Source organism: Rhinoraja longicauda, chromosome 4, assembly GCF_053455715.1.
Source record: "Rhinoraja longicauda isolate Sanriku21f chromosome 4, sRhiLon1.1, whole genome shotgun sequence".
In the NCBI taxonomy this organism is placed as follows: Eukaryota; Metazoa; Chordata; class Chondrichthyes; order Rajiformes; family Arhynchobatidae; genus Rhinoraja; species Rhinoraja longicauda.
This window is the reverse complement of record NC_135956.1, coordinates 22,444,379-22,465,665: the sequence shown is the minus strand read 5'-3', so window position 1 is coordinate 22,465,665 and position 21,287 is coordinate 22,444,379. Positions and strand designations below refer to the sequence as shown.

The window sequence follows — 21,287 nt, the reverse complement described above, 5'->3', positions numbered from 1 at the left end:
CTATTGTCTATTGTCTATTGTCTATTGACCTGAAATGTCACCCATTCCTTCTCTCCAGAGATGCTGCCTGTCCCGCTGAGTTACTCCAGCTTTTTGTGCCATCTCCTATTTTTTTTCTATGTTTTGACTGAACCTTGTTTCCAATTGCACAGTTACTCTATATACCAACCTCTTGAAAAATTAGTTTCAAACTTCCCTTACTTTGTGAGTGCATGTATCATTATGATTGGACATGCAACCGGAGTTTAAGTGCTCCGAATATACATGCACCAGTGTTTCTTTTAAAGTGCAATGTTTTATTTTTAAGTTGTTCACATCAGCCTGGGCTTCGCAATTTCTTAACTGATAGGACCAGAAGTCAATTTGATGACATTTCAATTGAAATTTGGATCATGTAATGAAGAGAAGTCATCATCAAGGGAATAAAAAGAAAGTGTATAAAAATTCAGTTGTAAAGTAAATTAGGATACTTTGTTTTAACCAGATTCACCGCAAATAAATTTAAAAAACCCATTTAAACTGTAAATGCTTGAAAGGTGTCCAGCAAAGGTTGATTTCAGAATCCAGTTGAGATTAAAATCTTGCTGTGCCTCAACTGTGTCAATGCTTCATCACTGTTGACAGGATCGATAGCCACAAGAATAAACTGTTCATATAGCCATAGAGGTGCAAAGCATAAAACCAGGCTTTTCAGCCCACCATGTTAATCTGATCTTTTTGCCATCAACACTCATCCCAATTATAACATTAGGCCTATATTCTTCTATGCCGTACCTATTTAATTGGCTGTTAAAATGTCTCTGAAATATATCTAATTCCATCATAGTCTCTGGCAACAAATTATAGATTTTTACCATTCTTTGTGTAAAACACCAAAACAATTTTGCTCTCACATTCTCTTCAAAACTCCTCTCTCCCATACTTACAACTATGACTACTTTTTAATACTTCTATTATGGGATAAAGATTCTGACTTTCAATCCTATCTACGCCTCATAATAGTATTGACATATATAGGGGTCACCAGGGGTCACAGCTTAAGGATAAGGGGGAAGTCTTTTAGGACCGAGATGAGAAAACATTTCTTCACACAGAGTGTGGTGAGTCAGTGGAATTCTCTGCCACAGAAGGTAGTTGAGGCCAGTTCATTGGCTATATTTAAGAGGGAGTTAGATGTGGCCCTTGTGGCTAAAGGGATCAGGGGAATGGAGAGAAGGCAGGTACAGGTTACTGAGCTGGATGATCAGCCATGATCATATTGAATGGCGGTGCAGGCTCGAAGGGCCGAATGGCCTACTCCTGCACCTATTTTCTATGCTTCTATATATCAGCTCACACCTCAGCTTACTTCATCCACAGAAAACAAACCCAGCCTATCCAATTTCTCCGTATTACTACAGTCCTTCAATCCAGGCAATGTCCTGGTGAATCTCCTTTAGTTTAGTTTATTATTGTCATGCGTACAGAAGTGCATTGAAAAGTCTTTGTGTGCTATCCAGTCAAAGAAAAGACTACACCAGAATGAAATCACAATGTCCACAGTTCACAGATGAAGGCTAAAGGGTAAAATGCATATTTTCAATTGAAGTGGCATGGGTGTGCAGCAGCAAAATACATCCAAATTATTCCCTCAGCCAGTACAACCAAAATTGATTAACTATTCACGCATGCAACAACTCATTGTACAGTGTTTGTATGCTAATTAGCTGCCAAATTCATCTATATAACAGATCATTTCATTTCAAAATGAATTCATTGGTCATAAGTGATAGGAGCAGAATTTGGCCTTTCGGCCCAACAAATCTACTCCACCATTCAATCATGGCTGATCTATCTGCCTTCTCCCCATAACCCTTGACACCCATACCAATCAAGAATCTATCTATCTCTGCCGTAAAAATATCCATTTACTTGGCCTCCACAGCCTTCTGTGGCAAAGAATTCCACAGGTTAACCACCCTCTGACTAAATAAATTCCTCCCCATCTTCTTAAAGGAACCTCATTTAATTATGAGGCTATGACCGCTAGCCTGTGGCCTGACCAGCGCGTGATAGAACCTCAGCATTACATCGCTGGCTTTGTATTCTAGCCCTCTTGAAATAAATGCGAGCATTGCGTTTACCTTCCTTACTACCAATTCAACTTGGGAATCCTGCACCAAGTCCCTTTACACCTCTGATTTCTGGATTCTCTCCCCATTTCAAAAATAGTCTACGCCTTTATTCTCACTACCAAAATGCATGACTCCACACTTTGCTACTCTGTATTCCATCTGCCACTTCTCTGCTCACTCTCTCAACCTGTCCAAGTCCTTTTGTAGAGTCCCTGCTTTCTCTACATTACCTGCCCCTCCACCTATTTTCGTATCATCTGCAAATTTGGCCACAAAGCCAATCCCATCATCCAACCTGAGGTGTAGCGGCCCCAGCACCGACCCCTGCAGAACTCCGCTAGTCACTGGCAGCCAACCAGAAAAAGCCCCCATCATTGGTTCTGATGTGCTTGGGAAATTAATGTGAAAAGTACGATATTAGTGCATAATCTGTCTTTTTTACTGAAATGAAGAGGTGATCTACTGGTTTAGTGTTGCCAAGAAAACTTAAACTTCACATTGTACTGTGCCACATTCTTCACTTATTTTAAGCAGTTTGACAGAAAATGGAGTTTGCACTCAGGGAATTAAAAGAGATAGCAGAGTTTGGATTGGAATGTATACCCAAGGAAAACCTAATAATTATGGTTACACAAGGTTAGGCAACTACTGGCTACACATCCAGATGATATCCAGTAAGTTTCAGACCTCAAATATCCCAGTTTATAAATAGAAAGGTTTTTGTTAAATTTTCATGAGACATTGGATATAAGCTCGTGCAGGGGGTTGAGGTCCACTAAACAGTTCATGCAACACTGATGAATAGTCGTACTGTAGAGTACTGCGAAGTGTAAGAAAATCCAAGCGCATTGTGCAGCAGAGCTCTCAGGGGTGCAGCTAACAGGCACAGTAGAAATCACCCCTCCTGAATGTGCATAACCCTGCTTAAAGAGTCAGGACTTTCGACTCCAAACGCCTGTTTAGGTAATGGTGTTACCCAAAATTCACAAACCTTAAAGAAAACATTAAAAGTTTACAAAACAAAAGGAGACCCATTGTATATGTTCCAGTTTAAAAGATTTATTAGCCTATCAGGTCAAAACACTTCATTTAATGTTTGAATGGTATTTCTGGCTTATATTGTCCTTCAAGCAACCTGTTCCAAACTCCTGCCACCCTTTAGTTAATCATTCCTTAATACTAAATTTCTCCTGGCAACATCCTAATAAATCTCCTCTGTCTAATGTAATGACATCTTTCCAGTAAAGTGATCACCAGAACCATCTGCATTTTCAAAATCCAGGCTGCCGGAAGAGGTACCTAATAAGGGAGGAGATTAGTGTAGCAGTGAGAAATGATCTTGGCATGACACATCATGATGTGAAATTGGAATCAATTGAGACAAACTACAAAATAGCAAAGAGCAGAGACCATTAATACGAGTTATTTATAATACACCAAATAATAAATGAAAATGAAGCATGGTATAAGTCACAAATGAAGAGGTGCATGTGATAGGGGAAATATAGGGTCATGGAAGACTTGCATATAGTATCAAAATTACAGGAACAAGGCAAAGATGAAATCATGAAATGTATTCAAGACACTTTTTCAGATCAACATGCGAGGAAGCAGCTACGAGAAGAACCATTTTCAATCTTACTTTGAGCAATGAGAAGTTGATTGATAATCTTAATGTCAAAGGGTTCTTGGTAGGGGGCTTTAATATGAGAGAATTGTACTGAGTTTGAAGGTGATGATTGGGAAACTAGGGTCTTAAATCTAATTGAAAGACACTATGAAGGTACAAGAGGAGATTTGGTTGCTGTTGACTGAGGGAATACATGAAAAGATATGACAGTGGACAGTCAATAGCTGTCATTGAAAGAAATTGTGTAATGCACGTTGTAAAAAAAAAACTCAGCGGGAAAAGTGATTCATATGTGGCTAATCAGAAAAATTAATGATAGTACTTGCATGTTCTCTCTTTGACTGCCTAGGCTTCATTTAGGTACTCAGCATTCCTCCCACATCCAAAAGACATGCTGCTGGGTTAACTGGTTACTGTAAATTACACATTGTGGGTGGATGATTGATGTGAGTTAATAGGCATGTGAGAGAGAATAGGTTGAAGGAAATGCATTGGGGAATGTGACTGTGGAAACAAGGAACTGCAGATGCTGGTTTACACAAAAAAGAACCCAAAGTGCTGGAGTAACTCAGCAGATCATGCAGCATCTCTGGAAAACATGGATAGGCAACATTTCAGAATAGGTCCCAACCTGAAGCAACACCGATCCATCTTCTATAGAGATATTGCCTGACCCACTGAGTTACTCCAGCATTTTGTGTCCTTTTGGGAATAGGGTTAATGGGATCATAATTGTTGCTCATCTTCAGGCATCTCTGTTACAACAGAAAGGGACGAGGATGGCTGATGGGTAAATGAATGACTTACTTTTATCATTTGATATTTTTTGTTAACTTCTTCATTTTCAAGAAAATATAATGCTATGCAGTTTGAGGAATTAAGATGAAATCTGAATACATCTCATTTTGTACATTTAGTAAACAACAAAGCAGTTAAACAAATCATATTTGTCTTGATCATGCTAAATATTTATATTCATTATGAAAGCACTAAACGCATGCACGCGAGGACATGTATAAATGACATGGAATCCAATTCAGATGATAAAAGGCTCCCATTGCACCTCTTCATATATATATATATATATATATATGATATGTGAAAATCTTAGAATACAAGTTATTCAACTACTGCAATGTTAGGCATGGTTCAATAAGAGCACTCTTGTATGAATCAGAAGGTTGTGAATTCGTCCCTCTCCAAGGACTTTATGATACATTCGAGGTTGAGTGATGCTTTACCATTGTATTTATCAGAGTACTGCATTTTCAGAGATGCTATCGTTACAACGACACATTAACTGAACTTCACTCTGTCCTCTTAGATGGACGCAGAAGATTCTAAACACAGCCCAGAGAACAGGACAGTTTATTCTAATGGACACAAAAAGCTGGAGTAGTAGAACGAGACAGGCAACATCTCTGGAGAGAAGGAATGGGTGACGTTTCGGGTTGAGGCCCTTCTTCAGACTGGTTAGGGATAAGGGAAAAGCGAGATATTGACGGTGATGTGGAAAGATACAGAACAATGAATGGGAGATATGCAAAAGAGTAACGATGATAAAGGAAAGGCCATTGTAAGCTCTATCCCTCCCCCACCCAAGTCACACAAGCTTCTCATTTTCACTCTACAAACAGCTTACAATGGCCTTTCCATTATCATTGTTATTTTTTTGCATATCTCTCATTCATTGTTCTTTATCTCTCCACATCACCGTCTATATCTCTCGTTTCCCATAACCAGTCTGAAGAAGGGTCTTGACCCAAAATGTCACTCATTCCTTCTCTCCAGAGATGCTGCCTGTCCCGTTGAGTTACTCCAGCTTTTTGTGTCCATTAGAATTAACTGTCCTGTTCTCTGTGCTGTGTTTAGGATCTTCTGCATCCATCTAAGAGGACAGGGTGAAGTTCAGTTAATGTGTCGTTGTAAAGATAACATCTCTGAAAGTGCAGTACTCTGATAAATACAATGGTAAACCATCACTCAACCTCGAATGTATCATAAAGTCCTTGGAGTGGGACAAATTCACAGCCTTCTGATTCATACAAGAGTGCTCTTATTGAATCATGGCTAACATTGCAGTAGTTGAACAACTTGTATTCTAAGATTTTCACATATCATATATATATATGAAGTGCTGCGAAGGGAGCCTTTTATCATCTGAATTGGATTTCATGTCATTTATATATATCCAGAGATGCTGCCTGTCCCGCTGAGTTACCCCAGCTTTTTGTGTCTATCTTCCGTTTACCAGCGTCTGCAGTTCCTTCTTACGCAGTTTATGCTAATGTCCTGGCCCATGTTTACATTTCAAACAATGCCAATAAAACAAAATGATCAAATGTCACCATGTGGCTGTTGTTGGAAAAATATATTGGATATGAAGTACTTCATGACTTCAAGGTTACAGACGGCACTATATAAAGGCAACAGTATTCTTTCAACTATGAGCATGTCAAGCACCATTAAACTTAAAATACCAGAAACAGAAAAAAATAATTGGAAAATATAAGGATTTGCTAGAAATATATTAATATCAATAACATTTGCTCTGTTTTTAATTATAAGGATGCTGTGTTGGAAGGAAATGTTACTGAAGCACAATTTTTCTCTTTCCACAGATGCTGCCTGACCAGCTGTGTTCAGCATTTTCAATTTTTATTTCCGATTTCCAGCATCAAAGGTTTTTTTTGATAATTCTAGTAATTTTTTGTGCAACACCCAACCATTGAATTTCAAAAGGTATGTACAATCTAGGATGACTAATGCCTGCAATGTACACTTTATCCATTGGTGGTGATATTGCTCTTCTGCCTCTACTGGAAGAACCTGCTTTAGCTTATTTGAAGTAATTAAATTCCTTATTTCCAAAGGCATAAAATCTATTGATGAACTTTTACAATTCTTAACATTTAGCAGTAGCTACAAGTTTAAATATTAGTTTGTGCTAGTGGCACTGTCTTTCTCCAAGGAAAGATAATTCTGTATCTTTGAAGTAGCTCCTCAGAGATACAACGCTAACTCAACCATTTTTGGCTGCTTCATCAATGAGCTTCCCTCTCTCTATCAGAACATCTGAAATGCAGAAGTTTACTGATGAATGCTGTGTTGACTCCATTTGTAATTCCTCGTACAATGAAGCACTACATTCTTACAAGACGAAACAACAGGCTTGGGCGGAGAAGTGGTATCTAACATTCATGCCATGCAAATACCAGGCATCTCCAACAATGTCTACCAGCTCCTTAATGTATTCAATTACAAATCTCTCATCATCACCTTTCCAGGGGTGTCCATTATTGCATAAAGACTGTGGCTATAATAACAGGTTAGAGACCCGAGTATTCTGCAGTAAGAAGCTCAGCTACTCATTCCCAAGATCTCTTCCCCATCTATGCGATGAATGTGGTGATGATATATACGGCATCCATTTATATTGGTGGTGTTGCAACAACATTCAAGAAGCTCAAAATCGTGAAATGTCATCCACAAACTCAAGATCTTAATTAATACATCATCAATCAGTACATAATGGTTACTGTGAGTACTATAAAAAAACATAAGAAACTGAAATGGGAGTATTTAGGCCATTTAACCCTTCTATCCTGCTCTAGCTATCATCAGTATCGTGGCCGATCTACTTCAAAGTCCCTTTCCTGAATTTCCTCTGATTTCAGTAATATCCAGAAATGTATTCATCTCAGTTTTGAATGACTGTCTCCAATGTCCTTTTGAGTAGGAAATTCCAAAGATATACAATGCTTTGAATGATGAAAAATTCTCTCTTCTCAGTACTAAATATCATATCCATTTATCTAAGAATTTGACCCCTATTTCTACACCCTTCAGCCAGGGGATACATCCTCCTTGCATCCTTTCTGTTGAGTCCTGTAAGGATTTAGTATGGTTAAATGGTGGGATGTACATCTTTGGTTCTTGAGATTAACAGTTTTTTTTGTCTCATTAACTTTTCTAGTACTTTTATTTTAACTAATATGGCAACAAATTGCTAAGAGTTCTGAAATTATCACCTTGAATGAAGAGGGCAGTGGGTGCCAGAGAACCTAATCATCTCCAGGATTCCCTCCAAAATATTGCATTTACCCCATGTTTTGCACAGACTTTCATTCCTTGAAAATTACTGGTAACTTATACCTTATAGCTGCATGAGTGCCTTCATTACTTGCAGTTCGAATTCTATTTTCCCTGGATAACCCGAATTGGACAATAAATGCTGTCTGTTACATTCCCAGACTTTTTATTCAGGACTTAATGCCCCTGGAATCCAATTCCCCTTCACACTTCAGTTCCCTATTGGTAATCTGAAGGATATCCCTGATGCAACAAACGTCGGTTTCTCCACTGTAGTGGTAAGCATCTCCGTGACCTTGCTACTCTTGTCGGGCTTTAAAATATTTAACAGCACAAATCAAGAAACTATTTGGCCCATCAAACCCAAGCCAATTTTTTCCAAAGGGCAATGCCGTTCATAGTTATTATGCCTTGTTCCTTCATTTATATTTCTACTTCATGTATTTATCTAATTCCCGTTTGATCATTCAGGACAGTGCAGTCCAAGCTCTACCCAGTCAAAGCATAAAAAGGTTTTTCCTGACACTTCAGTTCATTTGACTATCAGGAGTCTGGACCTTTGATTATTGAGTCTTCAGGAGTTCAAAATCATTTATTTAGATCCTCTGTCTAAAGCCTTTGTGGTTTAAAAAATACCTTTACCAAATGGTCTACTGGACTTATTTGTTCTTGAAATAAACAATCCCACCTAGTTTTAGATGCTTAGAATCATTTTTGTTTACATCTTGTTTTGTATCAAGGATCATTAAAACCCGTTTTACATAAGTGACAAAAAATATATAATAAAGAGCTGAAGCACAACTTTCAAGGGAAAATGGATAGAATAAGGAAGTCAAATGATAAACCACAGATAAATATAATGAACATTAAGTTAGTCTCTTTTATAAACCACCAACTCTGTTTATATTACATACCATACCATACCATACCATACACATACAGCCGGAAACAGGCCTTTTCGGCCCACCAAGTCCGTGCCGCCCAGCGATCCCCGTACATTAACACTATCCTACAGACACTAGGGACAATTTTTACATTTACCCAGCCAATTAACCTACATACCTGTACGTCTTTGGAGTGTGGGAGGAAACCGAAGATCTCGGAGAAAACCCACGCAGGTCACGGGGAGAACGTACAAACTCCTTACAGTGCAGCACCCGTAGTCAGGATCGAACCTGAGTCTCCGGCGCTGCATTCGCTGTAAAGCAGCAACTCTACAGCAACTCTGTATAACACAACTACTTCTGTAATAAAATACTATTTAAGTCTGTGAACTACACCACATATTTGCAATCATTATATATCTATAATATACTAAATTTATAATCTAACATCAAAACACTTTATGATTATAACTTCTTATGCCCACATTTCTAATGAAGCCTTCTATGCAAACCTAACACACACTACTTGAACCCCTGTGATAGTGCTTAAGCTCTTATACCTCAGTTTTGACCTCTGCTCTTTTTCCTACAAAGAAACTCCTACATTTTGCTTTTCAAAATTATAAGGTCATAAGTGAAAGGAGCAGAATTGGGCCATTTGGTCCATCAAGCCTGTTCCTCCATTCAATCATGGCTGATCTATCTCTCCCTCCTAACCCCATTCTCCCGCCTTCTCCCCATAACCCCTGACACCCTTACTAATCAAGAATCTATCTATCTCTGCCTCAAAGATATCCATTGACCTGGCCTCCACAGCCAAGAATTCCACAGATTCTGACTAAAGAAAATTTCTCATCATCTCTTTCCTAAAGGAACATCATTTAATTCTGAGGCTATGACCTCTAGTCCTAGCCTCTCCCACTGGTGGAAACATCCTCTCCACATCCACTCTAGCCAAGCCTTTCACTATTCGATACATTTCAATGAGGTCCCCCCTCATCCTAAACTCCAGCGAGTACAGGCCCAGTGCCATCAAACAAACGCTCATTCCAATTTGTCAAAACACTCCCACTGACTTGATAGCCTGTGTTAATTTCAAGGTGCATTGTGAAAGTACCAATGAACTGATCTGGTCTACTGACATTTAGTGACTGCAGGGAATCCAAAATAATTATAATTATAGATTCAAAGATATTTATGCTTATTCTAACCATTTTCTACCATACTCAAACTTAGGGCTGTGTGACCTGTTGCTGTAAATACCATCATGCACACAGATTTATATACATGCCATAAATTCTCACTTTTCAAATGCCGTGTGCAAAATATTAGAAAATAGCATTGGATAGCCAAGTTAAAAATGAATTGGACAATCTGAGATTTTTGTAGGCTAGAATTTTTAATCAGGTGTGTGGGGGACGACGACTGGGAGTCAGTTGTGTGGGGGGGCTGGGGGTCAGGTGTGTGGGGGAACTGGGAGTCAGTTGTGTGGGGGGGCTGGGGGGTCAGGTGTTTGGGGGGGGCCTTGTGGTCAGGTGTGTGGGGAGGCTGGGGGGGGGTCAGGTGTGTGGGTGGGCTGAAGGTCAGGTGTATGTAGGGGTCAGGTGTGTGGGGGGAGGGCTGGCGTTCAGGTGTGTGGCAATAAGAGTTGCAGTGTATTTCTCAAAGAAAAGACAAAATGTATGGTGCAGTATTTACCAAGTCTATGAAACAAATCGAAGATTGCAAAACAGGGAGACAATGTGGTTAAAAAGGTTTTCTGGGAATCTTTCATTATTAGCTGAAGCATTGAATATAACAGCAGGTTTAGCCACTGGTTAAAATGCTGCAAGTAGAACTGTATACATATTGTATGCATTTATATTTTTAGTATAATTTAATTTATTATTGTCACATGTACCGAGATACAGTGCAAAGCTTTCTTTTGTATGCTATTGTAGCGACCATAGGGATTGGTCCTGAGAGTCGAACCCTCGGATTGGCCAGCAAGGTCACATGGTGGTGTGACCATAGGGATTGGTCCTGAGAGTCGAACCCGCTGATTGGCCAGCTAGGTCAGGTGGTGGTTTTGGGGCCCAAAAACCAGGCAGTGGGAAGAGAACTTCGATGTGAACAGTTTGAGTTAATGGTTGTCTGTAATCTCGTTTGTTATCCTTTGTAATTGAATATTGTTGCCGCAATAAACTTCTTTAACAAAGTACAAACATCCAGACTCGCCATATTGGTGACCCCGACGTGATCTAGCCAATCATCTACCATGGAGGGACAAGACGCCCCTTCTTTGGTTCTAACGCCCAGCGTACCGCAGCTAAACGCGGTCAGCGTTCATCTTCCTCCGTTTTGGGCGCATCAACCACAACTTTGGTTTGCCCATGCTGAAGCTCAGTTCCACCTGAGAAACATCTCGGTGGACGAGACAAAGTATTATTACCTGGTCAGCGCTCTACCGCCTGAGTCGTCCGCGCGGGTGATGCAGTTCATCACCTCCCCTCCTGCAGACGGCAAGTACGAGGCGCTGAAGGTACTCTTGCTTCGAACCTTCGGATTCAGTAGGCATGATCGAGCTGAGAGGCTTCTGCACCTGCCGGATCTCGGAGATCGGCTGCCGTCCGCCCTCATGGCCGAAATGTTGGCGCTGGCAGGTGAGCACAAGGATTGCCTCATGTTCGAGCAGGCATTCCGAGAGCAGCTTCCAGAAGATGTTAGGCTTATGCTCACGGATTGTTCTTTTAAGGACCCCGTGGCATATGCGGAGAAAGCCGATGCGCTCATGACGTCCAAATCGAAAAAACACAGTTCGATCAACAGGGTCTCGGCACCATTAGGCAGCCCGCAGCGGCACCAAGATGGCGCTGCGACTCCCGCCATTTCTTCAAAACCCCGCCAAAAAGATCCGCACAAGCGCGGCTGGTGTTATTATCATCTGCGATGGGGTGGAGAAGCCCGCAACTGCCGCTCACCTTGTACCTTCTCGGGAAATGCCTCGGCCGATCGTACATAGAGGCGGTTGCGATTGGCCAGAACCGACGCCTCTACGTCCGAGATCGATTCACGGACACAGAATTCTTGGTCGACACAGGAGCAATAGTCAGCATCGTGCCGCCGACCGACCTCAAAGCCCAATCGGGTAAGAGAGGGCCTACCCTCATCGCGGTTAACAGTAGCCCCATCCGCATGTATGGTACGCGGGCAATGTCTCTGGCTTTCGGCACCCGCACGTACGAATGGTCGTTTATCGTCGCGGAAGTCGGTCAGGTGATCCTGGGCGCAGATTTCCTCTGGGCCTTTTCGCTAGTTCCCGATGTCCGAGGTAAAGGCCTTCGACCCTCCGCTAGCAGCGATGAGCCCGCTGCTCCACCGCCGGCCACCCCGCCCAGCCCGACTGTCCAGGCCGTTGTCGCGGCCTCCGACCCGTATGCTGCGGTCCTGGCTGAGTTTCCGGAGCTGCTCGTTCAATGTTTCGACGCTCCTTCTGCCCGGAACGGCGTTGTCCATCACATTCCCACCGAGGGGCCCCCCGTTTTTGCTCGGGCCCGGAGGTTGCCGCCAGACAAACTGGTGGTGGCGCGTGCAGAATTCCAGAAGATGGAACGAATGGGCATTGTCCGTCGGTCCGACAGCCCGTGGGCCTCTCCATTGCATATGGTCTCCAAAGCATCTGGGGGGTGGAGACCATGTGGAGATTACCGACGCCTTAACGCCGTCACCACAGCAGACCGCTACCCCATACCGCACATCCAGGACTTCTCGTCTGGGCTGGAAGGTGCCATGGTGTTCTCCAAAATTGATTTGGTGCGGGGCTACCACCAGATTCCTGTGCGTCCGGAAGACATTCCAAAGACTGCCACGATCACTCCGTTCGGGTTGTTCGAATGGTTGCGTATGCCTTTCGGTTTGAAGAACGCGACACAGGCTTTCCAGCGGCTTATGGACCATGTTGGTCGGGATTTGTCTTTTGTTTTCATTTATTTGGATGATATCCTGGTCGCCAGTCGCTCGGAGCAGGTACACCTGGTCCATTTGCAGACCGTGTTCCGGCGGCTTCAAGACCACGGGCTCATCATCCACCCCTCCAAGTGTCAATTTGGCCTCCACTCTATTGATTTCTTAGGACACCGGATCACCTCTGCCGGCGCCACTCCTTTGCCCGAAAAAGTGGAGGCTGTCCGTGCCTTCCCGCGACCCTCCACAGTAAAGGTGTTGCAGGAGTTCGTGGGCATGGTGAATTTCTACCATAGGTTCGTACCGGCAGCGGCACGGGTCATGCGTCCGCTCTTCCAGTGTCTCGCAGGTAAACCTATCGAGTTGGAGTGGTCCGCGGAGACGGCCTTTGAGGCAGCTAAAGTGGCTCTGGCAGACGCCACCATGCTCGTCCACCCAAGCGCCTCCGCCCCCATGGGCCTGACGGTCGATGCGTCGGACGTGGCGGTGGGAGGGGTTTTGGAACAGCAGGTGGATGGCAGTTGGCAGCCCTTGCCGTTTTTCACCCGACAGCTTAATCCGGCTGAGCTGAAGTATAGCGCCTTTGACGGAGAGCTTCTGGCTCTCTATTTAGCTGTCCGCCACTTTAGGTATTTTCTAGAAGGCCGCCCATTTGTGGCCTTTACGGACCACAAACCATTGACTTTTGCTTTTTCGAAAGTGTCCGACCCATGGTCGGCCCGCCAGCAGCGGCACCTGACTGCCATCTCAGAGTTTACTACCGATGTCCGACACGTCGTGGGTAAGCTTAATGCCGTTGCTGATGCCCTGTCCCGGCCGGCCATTTCCCCAATTTCAGCGGTGGAATGCGAGGTGGATTTCCAGGAGCTTGTGGAGGCACAGCGCCTCAGCATACCAGTCCACCACTTCGGGGTTGAAGTTGGCCCAAGTGGCTTGCGGGCCTGCGGGTACAAAAGTCTGGTGTGATGTTTCCCTTCCCCGCCCTAGACCGGTGGTGCCGGCTGCCCTTCAGCGCCGTGTGTTTGATGCCATTCATGGGCTGGCGCACCCGTCCATCCACTCCACCTCTGCCTTAGTGGCCGCTAGGTTTGTGTGGCATGGCCTGTGGAAACAAGTAGCCGCTTGGGCCCGTTCCTGTGTTCCCTGCCAGACCGCTAAAGTTCACCGGCATGTCCAACCTCCGGTGCAGGAGTTTGCGGTCCCTGCGGTCCGTTTTTTTCATATTCACGTTGATTTAGTTGGGCCTTTACCTTCCTCCAGGGGCTACACTCACCTACTCACGGTGGTTGACCGATTTACCCGTTGGCCGGAGGCCTTCCCGTTGTCCGACACCTCCGCCGCCTCTCGTGCCCGGGCCCTCCATTGGGTGGCCCGTTTCGGTGTTCCGTCCGTCATTACCACCGACCGGGGGTCCCTGTTCACCTCTGCCCTTTGGGCTACGATAGCAGAGCTGTACGGTTCCCGGTTGCAGCAGACCACAGCGTACCACCCACAGGCTAATGGGCTCATGGAGAGGTTTCACAGGCAACTTATGGTGGCCCTCAGTGCGCGGCTGGACGGCCCTGACTGGGTAGACCAGCTCCCCTGGGTCCTTTTGGGCGTCCTTACTGCTCCTAAGCAGGATCTCGGAACTTCGTCCGCGGAACTGGTATATGGCTCGCCACTCACTGTGCCCGGGGATTTCCTTCCGGAGTCCTCTGGTCAGCAGCCCTCGGTTCCGTCGGTTTTAGCATCCCTCCGGGCGCGAGTGGGTTCCCTGGCTCCGGTTCCTACTTCACGTCACGGGTGTTCCATGGTGCACGAACCGCCTGCCTTGAAGGACTGTGAATTTGTGTTTCTGCGTAGAGATGCCCATCGTTCCCCGTTGCAGAGGGTCTATGAAGGACCGTTCCGCGTGTTGCGTAAAGGGACGGTCACCTTCACCTTGGATGTTGGGGGCAGGAGTGAGCTCGTCTCTGTGTCCAGGCTCAAACCTGCACACTTGGATCAGGACCGCCCTGTTCTGGTCGGCCAACTGCCTCGGCGGGGCCGTCCTCCTGCAATTCCACCCGATCCGGGACCCCCTGCTCCTGTGGTTCCTGCAGCCCCTCTCCTTACTCGTTCTGGTCGCGAAATCCGGCTCCCTGCTAGGTTACGTACCTCGGGTTCTGGGGGGGGGGGGGGGGGTCATGTAGCGACCATAGGGATTGGTCCTGAGAGTCGAACCCGCGGATTGGCCAGCAAGGTCACATTGTGGTGCGACCATAGGGATTGGTCCTGAGAGTCCAACCCGCTGATTGGCCAGCAAGGTCACGTGGTGGTTTTGGGGCCCAAAAACCAGGCAGTGGGAAGAGAACTTCGATGTGAACAGTTTGAGTAAATGGTATAAGAAAATAACTGCAGATGCTGGTACAAATCGATTTATTCACAAAATGCTGGAGTAACTCAGCAGGTCAGGCAGCATCTCGGGAGAGAAGGAATGAGTGACGTTTCGGGTCGAGACCCTTCTTCAGACTGAGTTAATGGTTGTCTGTAATCTCGTTTGTTATCCTTTGTAATTGAATATTGCTGCCGTAATAAACTTCTTTAACAAAGTACAAGCCTCCAGACTCGCCATACTATCCAGTTAAATCGTACTCTGTAAGAGTACACTCATACACAAGTAAAAGAGTGAAATGATTGTAATGGATAATAGCAGGTCTTCTTCTAGGACAACACACAAAGAGTCGCCACCTTTTAGCACCACCTTGCAATTTTCATGTCATGAGTTTCTGAAAATATCAAGCCTGATCTTGACCAAAGGAGATAAGCATTTCTTACTTTTCACTTTAAGGCTTGGTGTCCTGATGGCACTAGAGTGATGATGCAGCGGTTGGCCTGTCCCAGCTTAATTCTGACGGTTCTTTACAATGCTGCTCTGTTCAGCTACTGCAGGCCGTGCTCGATCTGTTCACACCCAGCTGCTTTTGGGCCTCCCACAGCTGCCTTCGCCAACATCAAGATCTGCGACCACTGCAACCATACCGTCTGTCACCTCCCACAGCTGCCCCTCCATTTCTGTGCACCAGGGTCGCCGTGCCCAACTTCCCGAACTACATTGAAACTTTGGTAGTTTCCGAAGGCGTGGAAGGTGAGCTCTCTACTCCAGGCAGCATTCTGATAACCCTCTTTTGTACCCACTCTTCAGCCTCCACATTCTGTTTATGACATCTATTTTACCACTATCTATTTAGATTAGTTTAGTTTAGAAATACAGCAGGGCAACAGGTCCTTCGATTCACTGAGTCTACATCGACCAGCGATCGCCGCGCAATAACTCTACCCTACACACACTAGGGTCAATTTTTACATTTCATACCAAGTCAATTAACCAATAAACCTGTACGTCTTTGGAGTGTGGGAGGAAACCGAAGATCTCGGAGAAAACTCACGCAGGGAGAATGCACAAACTCCGTACAGACAGCACCCGTGGTCAGGATTGAACCCGGGTCTCTGGAGCTGTAAGGCAGTAGCTCTACCGCTACGCCACCGTTTGTGTTGCTACTTTCAGGGAGCTATGGACTTGGATCTCAATATCTCTCTGTAGAACAATGCTGTTAAAGGTCCTGATATTATTTGTATACTTTCCCCTTACATTTAATCTCCCAAAGGGCAACACCTTACACTTACCCGGTTTAAATTCCATCTTCCATTTCTCTACCTATAGCTGCTATTAATCTACATCCTGCAGTATCCTTTTACAGCATTCTTCACTGTCCACAATGCTGCAATCTTACCAACCAACCTATCTACAGTTTTGTCCACAATGCTGCAATCTTACCAACCAACCTATCTACAGTTTTGTCCACAATGCTGCAATCTTACCAACCAACCTATCTACAGTTTTGTCCACAATGCTGCAATCTTACCAACCAACCCATCTACAGTTTTGACAACAATGCTGCAAACTTACTAACCAACCTATCTACAGTTTTGTCCACAATGCTGTGAACTTACTAACCAACCTATCTACAGTTTTGTCCAAGTCTACATATTTAAAAAAAAACATTCTACCTTATCCTCAGTCTTCTATAGGTAAGCCTAAATCAAAGTTAACATGGTTCCCAGGGATCTTAATCTTCTGGATCAGCTTACCATGAGTAACCTTGCCAAATGCCTCACTGAGGTCTATGTGGACAACATTCACTGCCCAACCTTTAACAATCACCTTTGGCACTTTCTCAGAAAACGAAACCAAGTTTACAGGCATGACCTGGACAAAGCCATACTGAATGTTCCTAATTATCCCATCCAAATGCTAATAATCTTATCTCCACAAATTATTTTTAATAGCTTCAACATCACTGATGTGATGCTTACTGGCCTAAAATTTCCCGAATTTGCCATATTTCCTTTCTTAAACAAAGAAACAACATTGGCTATGCTCCAGTCCTCCAGGAGGTCGCCTGTGGTGAGAAAAATACAAAGACCTTCGTCAAGGCTCCTAACAATCTTGCCTCTCTCAACAACATGGATAAATCACATCAGACCCCGTGTGCACTAAATTGCTCCTCGTGTGTAGGGAGTGGATAAGAAAATGGGGCAACATAGAACTAGTGTGAACGGGTGATCGATGGCCGATGTGGACTCGGTGGGCCGAAAGCCATGCTACATCTCTAAACGAAACTAAAGATGACTTGTAACTTGCTGCGTAAGGTCAGCAATTTCGTTCTTTATTTCAGTATCTGCACTTTTTAGATTTTCTTGAACCACAAGATAATCGATTATTTTAGATTTGGCATTGCATGATGAGTCAGGCGTCATTAGATTGTCAGCTTAATGTTTGCTTCATTAGTATCTTAGAGTAGTAAATGCTCTGAACAAGTTGGATTATACAATAAATTTCATATTAAGTTTGAGAATCACTTAATTTATCAGATGTGGAAGGACAAAATTAAATGTGTACATCGCATTGTAAAAGGACTGAAGTTTGTAATTATTTAATCTTACCTGTCTTAGTGCTTTTTTGGTGTGCTGCTGAGTAGAAGATATCAGTTTGTTTTGTGCCACAGATGTTGATGAATTTATATTATGTGGAGGAGAACTCTCATCAGGCACATGTTTTGGTTCTGGACAAACTGTTAAAAAAGAGGGACAATGTATCCGTGACTACCCGATTGGGTTCTTTTTGGCATCAAAAAGTATAATCTAAGATTTGAAATGTGCTGGAGAAGCAAACAAAGCGAGCAGTTTCATAGACCTGGAGTCCTGGTTGTGAAACATGGAGTGCAAGTGCATATGGTCATTCTTGCCATCCTCATGGCATGTATCTGATCCTGGTTGTACTGATACCGAACACTACCATAGCGCAACCACCTCCCAAGAACCACCATTTGCACTCCAAGCTGACAGCATTAAAATTCATTTTACGCAGACACCATCCTACCTCTCTCTCCCTTACCATGGCTGTCAACACTTGACTTACTTGCAATGAATGTGTCACCTTTCACAGTTATCCTGTCAGCTCCCTTTCACATCCGAAGTCATTGCTTATATCTTTGTATCCATCTTTCCAAATATCTGTGCTTTAATCTTTCTAGTTTGCTCATGAACAGAAACACATCTGCCTTAGTGAAATATTTGATACTGTGATATTGTAACTGAGGGTAATATCCCCTATTATGGGCATAAAACAAGGTGTTAGATTAACTCAGCGGGTCAGGCATCATTTGTGGAGTGAATGGACAAATGACATAAGAGAAGCCTTACAGTGCCATGTGCAAGCTCTGATGCATTCCGCAGTACAAGGCTAATGACATGATTTGTGGCAGAGAGCAGCTGAAGATGCAATCAACTGACTTTAACTATGTGCATGAAGTCATTGAACCTTTTGCAACATTGCATCCAAGTTCTTGAGGATTGACCTCTAGCTTTTATCTACACAACTATCTTCTATCTCCTGCTTTTTGTGCATCTGGAGGGTTGATGTACATTACCACTTTTTTCTAACTTCTGCTTTTTTCCACTGCAGCATCCAAAAACTATGGTGCCCATCTCATCCGTATTGTTTCATGAGACTTTTGGCAAATTGCAATTATTTCCATGCTGATTTCTATTACCTGTGACAACAATAATGCACCTTAATTGTAAATAATGCAGTTTGGTTTCATCTGTTGCTAGACATTTAAAGAACTGACCCCTGTTGAGATAATTAGCATGGTTATTACAAGCTGGATGTTGAAACTTTTATAATAAATACGCAGCACAAATTTGTTGCTCCTTCTGTATCAATGAACCAGGTGCCAGCTAATTTAAAATTGTGATACATTTTTGTTTTTAGGAGCCAATTTAGTGCTCCTGCATTTACGCAATTTCACATTATCGTATAGTGCAAAAATAGTCTAATGACAAAACCTGTAGTGAGCATTAAAACTGCAAAGTCAATAGAAATATGGTTTTAATCGGTATAGTTAGTTTTTCTCTTGGGGCAGAAAATATTAAGAATTAAAGATGCAATGCAATTTAGCATTTTGCAAATAATAAACCATGTTTTTGGCGAAATGAAACCCTGCCCAAAAGCTGTTCAATGCAATTTATACCAAAATCAAAAATATATCCTGGATAATTTTTCTGAAATTCACTGACTTCTTGCAAACTCATCACTATCAATTTCTTGATGGAAGAAATCAATTTCTTGTTATGACTTCCATGGAGTCATAGACTCATTCAGCATGGAAACAGGCCCATAGCCGACCAACCTGCCCCATCTACACTAGTCCCACCAGCCTGTGTTTGGCCCATATCCCTCTAAACCTTTCCCATCCATGAATCTGTCTAAATGTTTCTTAAACGTTGTGATAGTACCTGCCTCAACTACCAATGTCCTCTTGTTTCTGACACCCCATACACTGGGTAATTGACAGTTTATTTACCCTATCTATTCCTCTCATGATCTTGTACACCCCTATAGATCACCCATTATACTCATGTGCTCCAAGGAATAAAGTCCTAGATTGCTCAATCTCTCCATATAACTCAGGACCTGAAGTCCTGGCAACATCCTCGTAAATCTTTTCTGCACCCTTTTGAACTTAACAACATCTTTCACATAACAGGGTGGCCAAAACTGAACACAATATTCTAAATATGGCCTCATCAATGTCTTGTACAACTGTAACATAACCTCCCAACTTCTATATTCCATACTCTGACTGATGAAGCCAATGTGCCAAAGGTCTCCATGACCAACCTAGAGGATTTCATAATCATAATGTCTAGAGATGGCTGTACTGAATGTTTACTTTCCATCGATATATGGATTCTGTCACCACGGGATTATAACTTACCATATTAAATGTAAGATAACCAACATTATAACACTGCACTATTTTGCTGTGTAAGAGCACTATCAGGTGGAACAATTACTCCATGCAGCAAAATCCCGATAATGCACCTTGTACCCATTAAAGTGGGAAAACTGATATCAATATTTTGTTTCTTCAATCAACGTCTGTGCCAATACACTTTACGGTCAAGATGCACCCAGTAAGGTTACTAAGAAGCACAGATTATTCAGTCAGCAATTATTAGAAAAATTCAGTGTAGCTAGTAAGATATTGAAATTGTTTCTTGAATAAGTTAAAAATTGCTATAAATAAGCTATAAAGAGGTCATTTATCAGTAAGCAACATGCTGACAACCATGTTAACTTTTGAAAACTATTTAGTCATAGCTATGATGTCCAGTATTACAATTAGTAACATTCCATTAATCCGTCAAAATACGCATTTCATGCAATATTTAATATTTTTTGTTGAATTAACTCTTCAATTACAGCATCTGATGTGAAGGTGTTTAAACAATAAGCATTGAAGAAGAATTCTGATTCGAGTTATTTCTGTGTCACAGACTGTTATGCTTGGACATCTATAAAGGTTGATTTGAATTAAAATAATTTATATCCTTCCCCTTTTTTGCCAGACCCAAGATTGGATCACCTGTTTAAAGAGCATAACGGCATATTCTTCCCCAAATACAATTTATGGTTCTCAATTAGGATATCCATTGTTTGGAAGTTAATTTGCTTCCATTTCTGATGTGGTTTTAAAATGTTAAAGCTATTACTCCGATATAATAATAGTAATATAAAACAAGGTCCTCACATTCACTGAGCATTTTAACCAATGCAAATTCTATATTTTTTAACACATTGAATTCATGTTCAAACCCCAGTCAAATATATAGTCTGTGGTTTAAAAAAACCCCTTAGTCCAAAAAGAGCAGCAGAGAACAATGGGATTTCTTGCATTTTTTCTGCTAGGGCTCCCCTACTAGATTCTCAGAAAACCTAGCTGTTCAGAATCTAGTGCAGAGCTACAGTTGATTAGATAGTGTTTCCAGACTCGATCAAATGAAAAGGTAATGCCCATCCTTACATTTTGTAAATCACCGTAGCATGATGTTAGAAGTTGCTGACATACCTCCATTTTCCTCTTCATTGCTATTTGTTTCAGCCATTTCGCAGCTGTCTAAATCTGATTCGTCATCCAAATCAATGACCCCCTCTGCTGACATTACCAATTCATCTTTCTGTTGATAACAAAAACAGTTGTTAGGAATCGTCTATCTTTTCTTCAGAAATGCTTTCAATATAAAATAGTACAACAA

At 42.8% G+C, this 21,287-nt stretch overlaps 1 protein-coding gene across 2 annotated transcripts in view; it reads right to left on the bottom strand.

The window, feature by feature from the left end:
* Positions 1 to 21,287, bottom strand: part of LOC144593088 (putative Polycomb group protein ASXL3) — a 155,749-nt gene that overhangs the window by 102,594 nt on the left and 31,868 nt on the right. For both annotated transcript variants that reach the window (XM_078398528.1, XM_078398527.1), the window contains 2 exons: positions 21,101 to 21,209; positions 17,631 to 17,758 (listed from right to left, as the gene is read on the bottom strand). In XM_078398528.1, the coding sequence (XP_078254654.1) occupies positions 17,631 to 17,758; positions 21,101 to 21,209 (237 nt within the window). The remainder of the gene's footprint in view (positions 1 to 17,630; positions 17,759 to 21,100; positions 21,210 to 21,287) is intronic.